Source organism: Rhinopithecus roxellana, chromosome 8 (assembly GCF_007565055.1).
Source record: "Rhinopithecus roxellana isolate Shanxi Qingling chromosome 8, ASM756505v1, whole genome shotgun sequence".
Classification (NCBI taxonomy): domain Eukaryota; kingdom Metazoa; phylum Chordata; class Mammalia; order Primates; family Cercopithecidae; genus Rhinopithecus; species Rhinopithecus roxellana.
In genome coordinates this window covers 89,974,614-89,990,292 of record NC_044556.1, presented here as the reverse complement: position 1 = coordinate 89,990,292, position 15,679 = coordinate 89,974,614, and the positions used below count along the sequence as shown (strand labels likewise).

The following is a 15,679-nucleotide window of genomic DNA, read 5'->3' as shown; positions in this document are numbered from 1 at the left end:
CCAGCCAGTGTTTCTTTCCTTCCTTTTCTCTCCTCCTGGGAGTTCTGTCCTAAAATCGGCCCCTGCCACTGACTATTGTGTTCTCTCACCGTCACCCACAGGGAAAGAATGGGGGATGGAGAAGCACAGGCCCCACTCTTTGCTCTTGTGCCATCTCTGGCCACCTCCCTCCCACCATCCAAGTTCCTTACTATCTTTAGCCCACAGGGACCTGGGATAGGGCAGGGAGGAGACAGAACATGCCCCCAGCCAGCCCAAGGCCATTGCTTTTCCCGAGTCTGATTTCTGACCCAGGATGGCATCCCCTGGTGCACCAGAATGTGTCCTCTCAGGGGAGGCCCAGCCCTTCCTTTCAACCCAGATAGCAGCAGGACTTCTCAGATGACCACACAGAGAATAATCCAACGGGAGTCCACTCAGACCTGGCCAAAAATGTATGACCTGTGTGAAGAACACTGGCTGGGCATTTCTGGAAGTCGGCTGTCCCAAGGACAGAGCCAGCCAAGCACAGGGCCAGGCTACCCCAGAACCTGCCTGCTCCTGCTGGGGACAGGAGCCCCGCTTCCTGCCCCAGGGCTGCCCCCACCTGCCCACTTGACTTCCGCAGCTTCTCACTGATTGCACCCCAGCGCTCTCAGAAGAGACCTAGAGTGACCGTGGATGGTACCCATGAACCCATCTTGGCAGGCAGAGGGAGCAGGATGAGAGAAGAGTATGTGTGGAGGGGAAGAGGAAGGTCTCCCCAGAAGCAGGGTGCACCCAGCCCCATCTTTTCTGCACACAAATCCTAAGGACCCTTCTTTTTCCAAGAGCTGCGCTAGATGCTTCCATTATTTATCCCATTGCGTTCTCACCGCCATTCTGGGAGATGAGTCAGTATAAGCAGGAGGATTCTGTCACCAGGAGGTTCAGTGACTCATCGAGGCCACCCAGCCAGGCAGCAGATTGGTGCAGTTCTGCACCAGGCTTGCTTGACTGCAAATCAGGCCCCCAGCTGCAGCCCAGCCCTTCCCGAGGGAGCTGTGTAGGACCCAGCTTCCATGGCATTTCCCTGAGGTGCCAGGCTAGTTCCATCTGGGCCATGGACTGTGGCCTTCCCCCAAATGTGTTCATCCAGAACCCTTGGCTGCAGAGCCTCTCCCAAGACTGGCCGCTCATGGTCACCTCCAGAATGTGGCCTTTCCATGACAGGGTGAGGAGGCTGGAGCCCAGGGCTACCTCAAATGCTGAGTCCCAGGGCATGAGGGTTTGAGACATGTCACAGAGAAATGGAAGGGCTGGTCACCAAACAGTCCTGGGCAGGGCGGGGGCAGAGGGGTGGCACTAAGGAGAATGTGATGCAGTTGCTGGTGGTGTCTGCACCTCGGAGCTTCTTGGGACTCTGGCTCCCACCAACACATGCTCAGTGGCTCTGGGGCATGCTCTGAGGTTTGTGACTTGTCCTGGAGAGTCAGCACTGTCTTCCTGACATCGGGACCAGCAGCCTGGGGAGTGCAGGTGAGAGCCCGTCCCTAGCACCTCTGCCCTTTAGGAGCTCTGGGTGGCTTTTGTCTGCCACCTGTTGGCTCCCTGGGCTGGCCTGTCTCAAAGGAGTACTTCCTCCACCTGGTCTTGAGTCCCCTCCTCCCCCAGCATCCTGTGAGTGGGCGAGCAGGTCTCTGCTTCCCTGCATGGCTTGGAGCTTTGACTTTGCCTCGGACAGGCAGGGGAGTGTGGGGAGGGGCTGAGCCTTACCTTACCTCCCTGTGGGCCTCCCACTCCACCATCCGGCTGGCACCCCCTGTGGGCATCTCCCCTAGCCCCTTTCCTCTCCTGGGCAGTGAGTGACTGCCTGCTTTGAGCCATGGGGGCCCTTTTTGGAGAAAGGCCATGTGAAAAGGGATTTCACATTGAGGTCTGCTTCCTGTTTAAGGAGGTGCTGAGAGCTCTTTGCAGAAGTGCAGCCACCCACCATGCGGGCCCCTACAGCACCCTCAGGAGTCCCTCCCCCAGCCTGGCTGCCCCTTTTCTACATGGTACACACACGGATGCACACGCAGCCCCTGCCTCGGCGCCCCCGTCACCACTGACCTGACTCTGGATGTGAGGGGTATGCTCTGTGCGTGTCCTGCATGGGTGCACCTGTGTGTGCAGTGGTGCACAGGAGTCCGTGTTTATGTGCATGTGTGTGCATGAGCATGTGTGTGTGTATGTGCGCACATGGGTGTGTGTGCATGCCAGGGCCCAACCCAAAGCTACTGACCTCCCGCTCCAGACCTCATCATCTCCTGGAAGGTCCTAACCAGCCAGGCCTAAGTTCACACCCAAAGAATTTGTTTTTTTCTTTCCGTTTCTTTCAGTGCAAATTTCAATTAATACAGTGGTTTCTAAAGCCTGTCATTTTTAAGACGCTGTAGATTTTGTTTAGTCTGTTCTGGGTCCCAAACCAGCAACTTGTAGAAGTTGGTGGGCAATGTTGCAACAAGGCCTGGGAGACAGATGTGGGAAGAGTGGAGGGCCAGGTGGAGGGCAAGTGGGCAGGGCCTCTGTGGGCAGCTCCCACCCACACAGGGCAAAGGGGAGAAAACTTCCCCATCCTGCAACTGACACTGCTGATTTCTGCCTCCTCAAGGGCTGTGGGCAGCCTCTGAGCCTGTTGTGTAGGGAGACTGGGGCTCTAAAAAGAGAGCAGGGAAGCGGGGGTGGGATGACTCACCCCACCTCTGCTCTGGAGAAGGTAGAAGCACAGAGGTGTGTGCTGGGGGAGGGGTTGTGTCCTGGTAGCTCAGTGCCAGCGATTCAGCCCCAGGCTGCTCAGGTTCTCTGCTGCCCCTGCCCCCTTTACCTCCCCCTGTCTAGGTGTTCCCCGCCAGTTCAGCTGGAGCTGCTCGTGTGGAGGCCAGGGCCATGAGGCAGTTGAGTTGGAAGCATTTTCTCAGGCTTTTTGGGCTGGGGGCTCACCTATGAGGAGGCCTGGTGTCGATGGGGTGGGGTGTGCCAGGCATGTCTCCAGGATGAGCAGAGGCTGAGGGAGCTCCCTGCCTTTCCCCCACACTACGGGCTTCTCCGTCCACATTGGGGCCCCTTCCGAAGCCACCTTCTGACCTGAACTTTGTGCTCCAGAAGATTTCGCCTCTTTGGAAAGAGCAGAGACACTTATGGGCAGGCTCAGCCTTCAGGCTGCCTGAGAGCAACAGAGATTGGGGCTTGAGGAGGACAGACTTCTCCCGCTAGGACAGCTTCTGGCTTTGGAAGCCCTTGCTTTATGGAAGGGCCCAGGCAGCCAAGGGGGTACAGTGGGGCCCTGAGTAGACCCTGCCCCCCAGTCCCCTCTCTCAGCTCCACTGTAGCAGCAGGATCAGGACAAGCCCCCCGCCCCACTGTCCTGCCTCCGTCTTCCTTCTTCTGCCGGTTCCTGTAGGGGTCTCCTGAGGAGGAGCTCCTTGGGCTTTGTGAGACCAGCCGATGGGCTCAGAGTGAAGGTGGTCTGATTCAGTGAGGCTGCCCCTTTTCTCCTGGATCAAGAGCCAATCCCAGGCTGGGTGGTGCACATTCCCATTACTGGTGGTGCACACCTGTAATCCCAGCACTTTAGGAGGCCGAGGTGGGAGGATCACTTGAGGCTAGAAATTTGAGACCAGCCTGGGCAACATAGCAAGACTCCCCTATGTACTAAAAAAATTATCTAAACAAAGAAAAAAAAATTAGAGCCAGCCCCAGCTGGAACAGAGTCTGCCGCCCCCTCCGAAGGTCACGCCTTGACTCAGGGCGCTGAGCTGACTGCGGCTGTTGGGCAACACACGCCCCGAACCTTCATCCACCAGGCGGGAAAGGAGCTGCTGGTCAGCCCTGCCCCAGGCCGCGGCCCTCATGTTGCCTCCCCTCCTACACAGGACCTACCTGGAGGAGGAGCTCACCAAGGCCCGGAAGAAGCCCAGCCTGCGGAAGGACATGTACCAGAAGATGATCGAGGTGGACCCCGAGGCCCCCACCGAGGAGGAGAAAGCACAGCGGGCTGTGACCAAGCCGCGGTACATGCAGTGGCGGGAGACCATCAGCTCCACGGCCACCCTGGGGTTCAGAATCGAGGGAATCAAGGTGAGGCCGGCGAGTGAGTGCAGCCTCAGGCCCCACCCGTGCCCACCTCGAGGGGCTTGGCTTCTCTCAGGGCCTTTTGGAAGCTGTAAGCTTCTCCAAAGCACAGGCTCAGAGTGTGGGTGGCCCGCCCCAAGGCCAGACATTTGGAGACATCAGCCTATTCCTCAGGCGGGATGGCTGTGTAGGGGGCTCAGGCCTCAGAGCAGAGTGGCTTCCAGCCTGCCCAACTGTCAGCCCTCTGCCGAGGACTCTCCATTTAGCCCAGACGGTGCCTGGCACTAAGAGCCAGGCAAGAGCTGCCTATGGGATGCCTGTAGGGGAGCTGGTTCATTCTGCTGTGGCTGCAAACCGGGACTGGCAGACAATTCAGGGAAGGGAGGAGCCTGCTGGCCGCCTTTGATGTTGGAGCCAGGGTCCCTCAGAAACCGCATTCTCTCCTCTTTGCTCTTCCATCTTCTTTTTTTTTTTTTTTTTAAATTTCAAGATATTTGTTGGAACAGAAATGGAAACATAAGCCCCAAGTAAACAACATGACAAACTTTGTAAGTAAATGTAATATTCCCCTAATTAATATATTTACTTTGTGTTCGTGGTTTACAAAATGATGGCTCTTCCCCTTCTATCCCTTTGTACCTATGTGTATCTGGCAGAGAAGTTCTTAACTCTGGCTATGGGCACACAGAAGCTTCCTATATGTGATTATGCTCAAATGTTTGTTTACTTTCCCCAGAATAAATTGGGGAACTGGACTGGATTGATGACTGTCTGGATTGATCACTGGCACTGTCTGAATTGATCTCCCTGTCCTGGGCCCCTGCGTGCACCCTTGCTGTTAAATTTGCAAGAGCAGGGCTTTGGGGCGCCGGCCCCTCAGGGTCTCAGAAGCTGGCCCTCTAGAGCAGATGGCAGTCCCTGTGGGGTTGTCAGGTCTCCCATTCTGTGTCCAGTCGTGGTCTGCATCATCTCTAATGTCCAGCCTGGAGTCAGGGTTGGGCAGCTGATGGTCCTGATGGGAGGTTCCCCTCAGCCTCCTTTCAGATGGCATTTAGACGTACGCTTCTGCAGTTGTCAATGGCTCGCTGCCCACAGTGGCGTGTGGGGAAGTTTTTACCTTCCCCTGGGACAGCTGCTTTGTGAGCTCTGGGCTGAGAAAGGCATTTGCCCCCTTCTTTGTCTTTTGTAGCCCTTCCCTCTTTTTTGCATCCAGCTCTGAGACAAATTCTGTACCCCTCCTCCTTCTCCTTAACACTTGCTTTCCTTACTTTATTTGTTCAAAACAATCCACTTTCCCTTCACCTCTCCCTCTCAAGCAGGATGTGCTCTTGGTCTCTGTCTATTGTCCAGCCATCAGAACGGCCAACAGCCTGTCTTCCTGCTCAGAGAGAAGGCAGCTGTCTTCACCGTCACCTGCCCACCCCAGCCTTAGCCAAGAGCCTCTGTCTGGGGTGCGCTTCCTGTGGTCCCCCGCTCTCGGCCCCTTCTGCACCCAGGGCTGCTCTCTCGTCCCCAGGTCCTGCCAGTCCTGTCAAAGGCAGCCACAGTGAGGACACAGCTGAAGTCATCTCCAGCCTGAGGGCAGACACGGCCCACTGTTGGGGCTCCTGGCGGAGCATTCCTTTCTCACCCTTTGTCCCTAAAGAACAAATTTCCCCATAGGTCAGCAAAGCCCCACATGCCGGCCCAGGACAACCTGAACAGGGATAGTGCTGGGGCCAAGAAGATGGGAGTGGGGTGGGCGAGGGAGCAGAGATGAGCAGGGCTGTATTGGATCCTGGCTTTCAGAAAACCTGAAAGAAGAGATGGTAGATTATAAAGGAAGTCAACCTGAGCTCGAGGCAGGAGCAAGTCTCTCCTGCCTGTGCTGAGGGGAGGTGCCTCTGGAGGGCAGGGACCTCTGGGCACCGGTTTCAGGGCCCAGGCCCCAGAGTGGGAGTTGAGGCCGACCCTCTCTCGGCCCTGCTGATGCACTCAGGACAGGCCAGACCCTGGCCGTGCTACTCCATCCTCGGCCCAGATGACCCTCGCATCTCCGGGCCTTTCCTACCACTGTTCACTTGTCTGGGGATGTCAGCGCCACCCTCTGTGTTCCCCTGTGTCTGGGCACAGGGCAGGCTCCCCTCTGCTGTGCATGCCACCTCCATGCGCCATATGTGGACACCTGGGTGCCTCCGCTGACCCTGCCCCGGGTCCGGATGGGGCTCGCCTGCTCTGTGGTGTTGGGTGGGTGAGAACAGTCTTTGCCTTTGCCCAAGGGTCCCTGCTGACCCCCTTCGGGGTGGGGTGTTGTTCTTTTTCTCAGAAAGAAGACGGCACCGTGAACCGGGACTTCAAGAAGACCAAAACGAGGGAGCAGGTCACCGAGGCCTTCAGAGAGTTCACTAAAGGAAACCGTAACATCCTGGTGAGTCTGGCACCTCCAGAGAGGGTCTCTCCAGCCAGCCAGGAAGGGACAACTGTGTCTACTCTGGAGGTGCCTATGGGGAGGACAAAGCACCCCCAGGGACAGCACACCCCAACCCGAGTCTGTAGGGCTCTGTAGAGAGGCCGCTGGCAGAGACTTTTGTGGCTCTCTCATTCCGCCCTTTCAAAAGTCAAAGGCACGCTGGGCATGGTGGCTCACACCTATAATCCCAGCACTTTGGGAGGCCACGGCAGGCGGATCACCTGAGGTCAGAAGTTCGAGACCAGCCTGGCCAACATGGTGAAACGCCGTCTCTACTAAAAACACAAAAATTAGCCAGACATGGTGGTGCATGCCTGTAATTCCAGCCACTTGGGAGGCTGAGGCAGGAGAATTGCTTGAACCCAGGAGCGGAGGTTGCAGTGAGCTCAGATTTTGCCATTGCACTTCAGCCTGGGCAACAAGAGTGAAACTGTCTCAAAAAAAAAAAAAAAAAAAAAAGTCAAGGGCACTGAAGTTTGTACCCAGGAAAGTGTGTATCCATCCTGGCCCCAGGCTTCTGCTTGGAAAGTGAAGAGGAAGGCGATGTGCTCGTCGCTGGCGTGCGTCGGGTAGGCGGGGAAGCTTGGTGGACACTCACTGACTCTCCCTTAGCCATCGGCCCCATAGCTCCAGAGAGCATTTCCCATCCCCTGAGAGAGAGAACTGGTGCGTTTGCACAGTGCCCGCCGCCTGCCAGGTGTCATGCCTAGTGTGCTGCAAATCTTCACAGCAGACCTGCTGTGGGTAGACCTGCTTGTCCCCATCTTGTGTGCCCGAGGTCACACTGCCCCCTGCCAGGGAGAGCTGGCAAGCTGTCTCCAAGTCTGGGGGTGTGGGTTGTGCAAGTTCATGACAAAGTTCTGTCTTGTGTATTGCTGCTGCAGCGAGCCACAGGCTGGATAGACACTCTGCCCACTGGGACCAGAGCACTGACCCTTCCAGCTGAATTAGGGAATATTGTGCCACTGTGGCCCAAGTGCACAGCTCCCCGGGACAGTCATAGATCCAGGCACATCTGGGACACGGGCCCTAGAGCCCCTGTGAACGGCACCTTCTGAACAGGCCACAGCAGCTGCAGAACAAGTAGGGGAGGACCAGGTAGCCGTTTCTCCAAGGAGACTCAGTACTGACTGGAACTGGGAAATCTTACTTTTCGAGCTGTGGAGCTTCCCTTGGCTCCTGGCAAGCTCTGAGGCTGCAGGCATGGGGAATGCACCTGACTCTTTCGTAGCCCAAGTCCTCCAGTTCCTGAGTCCCCTGCAGGGGAGGATCTCAGCCCCTTAGCAGTGGCCACCATGGAACATGCCTCCTATGCCTGAGATCGACAGGGGTTTGTTCCTGGTGCTGAACACTCCGGGGGCTGCTCGGCTGGCCCTGCCAGCTGTCACTGCTTTCCAGCAGGCATTGAGGAACTCTGTACCTGTGTATGATGGGCTTCCCAAGGCGGCCGGGGGGTAAGACGCACAGAGCTGGCCTCTGGGGAGGATGGGGCACCCCCAAGGCCAGCACAGCTTGACACGAGTTTATAGGGCTCCATGGAGAGGCCACTGGGAGAGATATTTGTGGTTCTCCCTCTTACTCTGTCCTTTCAAAAGTCAAGGGTACTGACATTCATGCTGAGAAAGACGCCATAGCAGCCCTGCTTGCAGGAAGATGCGTCTAGATGTCTGGCATTCAGGGTAAACCACACTCACAGGAGGAACCACTAGAGGCCGCATGGGTGTTCTGATACTGCCCTCCCCGCACCTCCTGTTCATGGAGAAAGGTTGGTGGGAGAAAGGGTGGCAGCGGAGCCCCAGCTGCAGCCCCTCCTCTGGGCTGCAGTTTCTTCATTTGTAGATAAGGAGGTTGGAATAAATGATCAGGGTGTAAGGTCACTGCCATTTCTACAGTCAGTGACTCTAATGAGCTAAATGGACTGAAATCCACCCCTTCCCCCCACGCAGTGTTTAAAAATCTGGTCCTCTTTCTATTCCCAGATCGCCTATCGGGACCGGCTGAAGGCCATTCGAACCACTCTAGAAGTTTCTCCCTTCTTCAAGTGCCACGAGGTAGATATTGGCAAGCTTTTGCCCTCTTGAGCAGAATGCTGCGCATGCCGACAGGCCTTCTTCTTCTAGAAGCCTCTTGAGCAGAATGCTGCGCATGCCGACAGGCCTTCTTCCAGAACCCCTGCGGGGGGGCGGGGGTGTCGGGCATTTTCACGTTAGTGCAGCCAGAGGCAGGCCATCAGGGACCAGCCCCCTCGCAGCATGGGGGAGCTGCGTCTTAATGCTCCCTAGGGTGACCACACAGGCTGTCCTGCCTGAGAACCCTGGCTATTGCCCCCTTTCTCCTCCCTTGTCCTTCCAGCTCCAGAGTCTTGTCCATTCTGGGCAGTGGTGGCAGGACTTCTATCCCACATACCCCATGGTCTTAGGGCAGAAGCTTTCTGAGCTGCTAGAATAGCCAGGCACCTCCCGACCACCACCTTTATCTTCAGATGAGACCCTAAGGAGGGCAGGCAGGTCTTCAGGTGTCACTCTCGGGCGGGGCTGGAACCTCCCACCTTTGCATATGTTGGTTGGCAGGGGCAGCAGGCAGCAGGTGGGGAACTGAGACACCTGAGAGAGGCTCTGGGAGGTGTCGGCAGGTTCCCTGGAGGGGTACGAGACCCTGACATGGGGAGTCCAGGTCCCCAGCCACATGACACATTCACAGATCCCACACTCATCAATCCTGTACCACACACATTCACAGATCACACTCATAAACCCTACGTGCATATACACATTCACACACATTCACAGATCACACTCATAAAGCCTACATGCACACACATTCCCACATGCATTCACAAATCACACACACATTCACACACACACAAATCACAATCACATGCATACACACACATTCATACATCACACATTGACACAAGTCTTACACATACACGCTCACACATGTATTCATATATCCAATACACATTTTTGTGTGCACACCCGCTCATACACAAACATGCATGCCTTTACCAGTCACGCCCACCCACACACACACACACAGCTGCAGTGCTGAGGCCGTCTAACTCCATGGGTGTGAAGCGGGATCCTGCGGCTCCCTGCAGCTGTGTAGGTGGTTCAGGAAAGCAGCCCCTCTCATTGGACTGTCTTGTGGAGGCCCTCTTGTATGGGGTCTTGTATGGAGGTGGCCTCAGCCTATGCCCTGCCCACAGAGAAGGCTGCGGAGCCAGCAGTAGGAACTCATAGGGTCAGCCCTGGGGCACCCAGCAGGGCGGTGCATCTTTCTGCAAACTACACCACCGGCCCTCCTCAGGCAGATGGCCTACCTTGCTCCTGGATGTCATTCCCTGCGAGGCACCTGGAGAGGATGGCTGCGAGGAGCGGGTGGCACACTTAGAGAGGAGACTCAGGCTTTGCTCTGCCCCTAGCAGGGAGCTCGGTCCTTCTCAGAATGTTCTTTGCTCTCCTCGTCCCCTAGACCCTCAGCTCCTCGTGGGGCCTCTCCTTTCCACTTGATGAAGCATCCTCGTGCCTCTTGCGAGAGTCCCCTTTGTCCTAGCTGCCTTTCTGGAGGATGGGGGTGCTGCCTGGCTGCCTGACCCCAGGGGCCGAGCCTCGGAGGACTTCAGGCCACAGAGCTCTGTCTCAAAGCCGTTCCCACCCTTCTTCAACACTTCTGCTTTCATTTCTTGGAAGAGCATTTTGTTCTACACATTTTGGAGTCTCCCTTAAGGTCTGGAAAGAGGCCAAATCAGCTGGGGTCTGTTGTTTTCCACCTGGGAAGAGGAAGCCCCTTTTCTGGGCTCAGCCTCGCCAGGGGCCCCACCTGCCCTGCACTGCTGGAAGCTGGAATATCACCTCAGCCCTTTCTGTGCCCCTGGCCTTCCTATGGCCCCACTCAGGTGACCCAGGGGTATGTGTGGCCGTATTTGGGAAAGCGCCTCGCTCCCACACAGAGGCTCTGAGCTCTCCCAGGAGGGGCAGGCTCTTTGGTGCCCACTGTCCCTGGGCCAGGCTGGGAAGGCTCTATAGGACCTGTCCGCCCTGAATCTGCAGGGGGTTGTGCTGCTGCGGTGGGGGTGCTGTGTGCATTTGAATTGGGTTCTTTTCCACCCCGGCCCCGGGAGAGTTTGGGCTCTTCTGGGCACCTTCCCTTTCACTGTGATTCCCTCCAGAGTGTTTGGGAGGAGTCAGGTTCTAGGAGGGGGAAGGGCGAGGCCCCAGGTTTGGTTGTGGTCTAGAAAGAGTGGAAAGTTTGCCCAGGTGCAGTGATCCATGCCTCTAATCTCAGCACTTTCCGAGGCCAAGGCAGGAGGTTGGCTTGAGCTTAGGAGTTTGGGACCAGCCTGGGTAACATAGTGAAACCCTGTCTCTACAGAAATGAAAAACAAAAAATTTGCCAGGCATGGTGGTACATGCCTGTAGTCCCAACTACTTGGGAGGCTGTGGTGGGAGGATCGCTGGAGCCTAGGAGGTTGCACCACTGCACTCCAGCCAGGAAGGAAAGAAGGAGGGAAGGAGTGGAAAGTGTGCAGGCCAGAGTCGGGGCGTGAAAGGGTGCCTGCTGCTGCCCACACAGAAGGGTGGTCACCGACCCTGGAACCCAATGCCCTCTGCCCAGGCATGACCATTCTTGGGCCGGCTCTGCTGCCTGGCTGAAAATGGGGATTGGAATTGCAGGCGCCGGCCTGAGCGAGCCTCCCCACCTGGTCACCCAGCCCCAGGCCGCAGTGGGAAGGGCAGGGCGGGGGCTCCAGCTCACCCTTCACCCCCCTGTTCCCCTCAGGTCATTGGCAGCTCCCTCCTCTTCATCCATGACAAGAAGGAACAGGCCAAAGTGTGGATGATCGACTTTGGGAAAACCACACCCCTGCCTGAGGGCCAGACCCTGCAGCATGACGTCCCCTGGCAGGAGGGGAACCGGGAGGATGGCTACCTCTCGGGGCTGAACAACCTCATTGACATCCTGACGGAAATGTCCCAGGATGTGCCACTCGCCTGAGCTGCCCACGCCCTCCCTGGCCCTCGCCTGGGCCTCCTTTCCTCCCCCTGTGCTTCCTTTCTCATTCCTAACTTTTCCTTCACTTCCACCTGGGCTCAAACCCAGAACTGACCCTCCCGAACTGCACTACAAGACACTTTGTAGAAGAGATGAGAGTTTCTAGTCATTTTCCTAACTTCAGGGCTTGGAGGTGGTGTTTGGACTGCTCTTTGGAGAGAGGGTCACCTACTAGAAGAGAAATGCCCAGTCCGAGAGGTGGGTCAGGTGTAGAGCTGAAGGGGGTCCCTGGGTGCTGAGGGGACCCTACTGGATGAGCCCTGCCTCTGGGAACCCCCTAGGAAGCGCCAGCCTGGACCGACCACCTGCGGAGGCCTGCTGCCCCCTGGCGGCCAGTGCTGTTGGAGTGCTGCCAAGCACACTGTTGTTTCTGCCAGGGCCTCCCCACCTGAGAGCCCAGGGGGCCGGCTGGGTTCCTGGTGCCTGGCTGGGAGCAGGGTTTTCTGGTAGTTGGGGCACAAAACCATCAGGGAACCACATGTTGACTGTGAGCAAAGTGTCTTCCGATTAGCAGCCTCAGGGATGCCTTGGTGGTCTCTCCAGGGCTGCTCAGGCAAGGCCCCCCATCCATCTGGTATGGAAACCGCCAGCTCCAGGCCAGACCCAGGAGCCAGGAGAAAGTTGAAGCCAGCTTGGCTGTGTTCTCTGATCTAGGCCTTCCCAGAGGAGGCGAGCAGAAGCTGTGCTCTTCCATTTGGAATTGCAACCCATGAATTCAGAAGGCACATTGTGCCACACTGAGCTCCAGGGGTGCTACCAGGGGAAGATGGGACCTATAGAGTCTCTGGGCCCTGGCCCCAGGGAGGGACATGCTTTTCTTGACCCTTACCTACCTGATGCTAGTTGGTCTACCCTGCTTGCATGTGTGGGCTCCTGTCATGGGGCTCAGAGTCCCTTGCAGATCTAGAAATAGGGGAGGAGCTCAGGTCCGTGCCAGGCAGGAAGAAGGCAGGCTTCTGGCTTCCAGAGATGCCATGGTGGCCTCCTGGCATCATTTGTTATTGCCTCTGAAATAAGTCTTAACCGCCTGAAGGGCTTAGATTCCTGCTTCTCCAATGTAGTGTGGGTATTTTGCAGGGTATGTGGTGGATGCCAGGGCGTGCTCCAGGCACCTCTTCCTGAAGTCTTTGCATTTGAAGATTCATGGAAGACCTATTTAAGCCCAATTTTAACTGAAAGCCAGTGAGTCTGTTATGGAGGGGAATGTAAAATTCACATGACTTATTAAGAACAAAACCCCCAGCTCTGTCCCAGGCTCCTTGGGGCTTGCCACCCACTCCTTTGCTGTCAGAGGTACAGGAGCTGCGAGAGTCCAGGAGCTAGGGACACAGAGGGAGACTGTGGATCAAGGTGTGTGTGTCTGGAGTAACCACTGCCCACCCCACCGCCCCAGGGTCTCTGGGGAACTGTCAGCCTGCCCACGGGACATGTACATTTCCCCTTTTGTGCTGGAAGTGTGAGTGACACTTGGTGGGGGTGGAGGGTGGGACACATGAAGATGTATAAGTACAGATTTTAAAAAAGGAAATCACTTAAACTTCCTGGCTCTTGTTTAAAACAGTGGTGAGCTCCTGTGTGGGCTGACTTGCTAAAGGCCACACCCGCACCCGGTGGAGCACGAGAGACCTCGTGGCAGCATGTGATCTGGGAGGCAGCAGGACGGGGGTGTTGGGGAGCCAAAGTCAACTCTGGGCCTCTGGAGCTATAGTGACTTTTGGGCTAGAAGAGACCCTGGTGGTCTGTGCTTCAGCCATTTGCAGGGCAGGGGCATCATTCATTCAGACATAAAGATTCTATGACTATGGACTGGCCAAAAGTTATCCTCTTCCATCTGTGAAAGAAGTTTGCTAAAGCAAATCATGATATGAATGAAAATTACAGGGGGCCTATTTAAGAGAACAAAATGTTCCAAGCACTTGAGGCAGACACCAGTTGTTTGCAAACAATGTGCTAATATGCAAATGATGTGCTTATTAAAGGAGGCCCATGGGGCCTCTTATTGGCAATACTTTGCTGTCGGGTTACATTAAATATGTGAAAGTGTGTGAAATAGCATCACTTTAGGGTTATTCTGTTACTTAGGGTTTTTGTTTTCTGTTTTTTTTTCTTTTTCTGTATTTACCATGCTAGTTCTCTTCCACACCTACTCTGTCTCTCAAGCCATTCTGCCAGCTGCTTCCCTGCCATCTGGCCCTTCCCTTTGTCTCAGTGGGATAGATGGATTCTGAAATGGAATCTCCCAGAACCTCTGCCCTGGCAGCCTGGAAGACCATGCCTGCCCAGCCCGCATCGCCGCAGGGACTCCTTGGGTCCTGGCAGTGCAGGTGCCAGCAGGCAGGACAAACTCTGTGTACCAGTGCCCAGGTGAATGGGCGCTGGGCCCTCTTGCCCCGTCCTTCGGGGTGCCCAGGGAGTTCTTGGCATTCAGCATTGCTTAGCATTCTCGGAAGGTTTCCTCAACTGCTTGCTTTTCCCATGCTTGCCTTTAGTGTCATGTAAGACATTTTTAAATTATATTTATTTTGTTGGGTTTTAAAATTGCACAGAACACTAAGACCGAAAGGCTGGACTTGTTTCTCCTTGAAAGCTTTGCGTTTGTTTTGAACTTCCTTTCCCACTTGGTAGAAAGAGCCCAGAAGAAGCCCCGACCCCATAAGATGGACTCTTTCCTCCTTCAGTTGTATTTAGCTTTGAGTTTCTCTGCATCTGTCCACCCCTTTTGTATATAACCCAGCCCCTGGCTCTGGGGTGTTCACCTCATCAGTGGCTTTTGTTCTGGAGGAGAGGACCCCCCACACACACACCTGCCGAGAGGCTCTCTTTCTGTTCTGCACCCCTCTCCCCATGGGACCTTGGAGAAAACTGAACTGTTACAAACCCCCTGCACAGTGCCTGTCAAACAGATGCAAACCTTCCTGAATAAAGCCTTGGAGACCAGCGCTGTCTGTGGTGTGATCCTTCTGGCCCCCAACCCTTGACACCTGGCTGAGGGGCAGGCTGGGGAGTCTTAGGAAGCTAGAGGGCCTGCATGGGGGCTGTTAGGAGAGTGGGTGTCAGATTGGGTAACGTTTTAATTTGTAAAGAATATAAACCACTCTCCCAAACGAGTCTTTTTAATCCTTACAAAACTTTGAAATAGTAGCTCAGAGACTAGAACATCAACCAAGAAGCACTGCCCCCAAGCAGGGGGGTCTCCGGTGCAGCGATCGCTTCTGGGGCCTTACTCTAAGCTAGACTGGGGCTGAAGGCGCCCATCAGAGTTCCTGTTTTACCCAGATCAATTCCCTGAACAAAGATTTATAGTCTCTGTTTTACAGATGAGGAAACTGAGGTTTAGATCAAGCAACTTGACCTAAGTGGGAAGCAGGGATTTGAATCTAGAATGTGCGTTGATTGAAAACCATTTCTGTCATCCTCCTAACTGGGGGTGGGGATTGGGGTGGGGAGCAGTGTCTGGAAGGCAAAGAGCTTGTCTTATCTTTGTCCCAGATCCCAGGCTCTAAGCCCCTTAACTTGGCACACAGTAGCAGCCCAGGGAGGGTCTGGAGAACTAGTTCATGGCTGCTTGGCTGGGGCATCCAGAAAAGACCTTTGGGGGCAAAGCCCCTGCCACACATCGTGATGGCTTCATCATCTGCTACTGTGCACTTTCCTTTAGGCCTCTCCCTAGCTCTGGATTGCTGGGGGCTTCATTTGCAGAACTCAGAATTCTTTATTTGGAGATGGAGATCCTTCCTTTTTCTCCTTCCTCCTCCTTTCTCCTTTCTTGTTTCCTCCCTTCTTCCTCCCTTCCTCCCTCCCTCCCTCCTTTCCTTCTTTTTTTCCCTTCCTTTCTTCCTTGCTTCCTTCTTTCTTCCTCCTTCCTTCCTTCCTTTTCTTCCTCCTTCCTTCTTTCCTTTCTTTCCTCTCTCTTCCTCCCTCCCTCCTTTCTTTTTCTTTCTCTCTTTCTCTTTCTTCTTTCTTTCTCCCCTCCCCTCCCCTCCCTTTCTTTCCCTTCCCTTCCCTTCCCTTCCCTTCTTTCATCTTCCTCTGTTGCCCAGGCTGGAGTGCAGTGCCACGATCACAGCTCACTACAGCCTCCACCTCCTGGGCTCATGTGATCCT

At 55.4% G+C, this 15,679-nt stretch overlaps 1 protein-coding gene across 1 annotated transcript in view; it reads left to right on the top strand.

Annotated features, from left to right (window-relative positions):
* The window catches only part of ITPKB (inositol-trisphosphate 3-kinase B), a 108,822-nt gene extending 94,310 nt beyond the window's left edge, over nucleotides 1-14,512 (top strand). Inside the window, exons 5-8 of the mRNA XM_010381941.2 lie at nucleotides 3,873-4,077; nucleotides 6,377-6,478; nucleotides 8,500-8,571; nucleotides 11,303-14,512. Of these exons, the coding sequence (XP_010380243.1) occupies nucleotides 3,873-4,077; nucleotides 6,377-6,478; nucleotides 8,500-8,571; nucleotides 11,303-11,518 (595 nt within the window). The 3' untranslated portion in view covers nucleotides 11,519-14,512. The remainder of the gene's footprint in view (nucleotides 1-3,872; nucleotides 4,078-6,376; nucleotides 6,479-8,499; nucleotides 8,572-11,302) is intronic.
* Nucleotides 14,513-15,679: the final 1,167 nt, after the last annotated feature.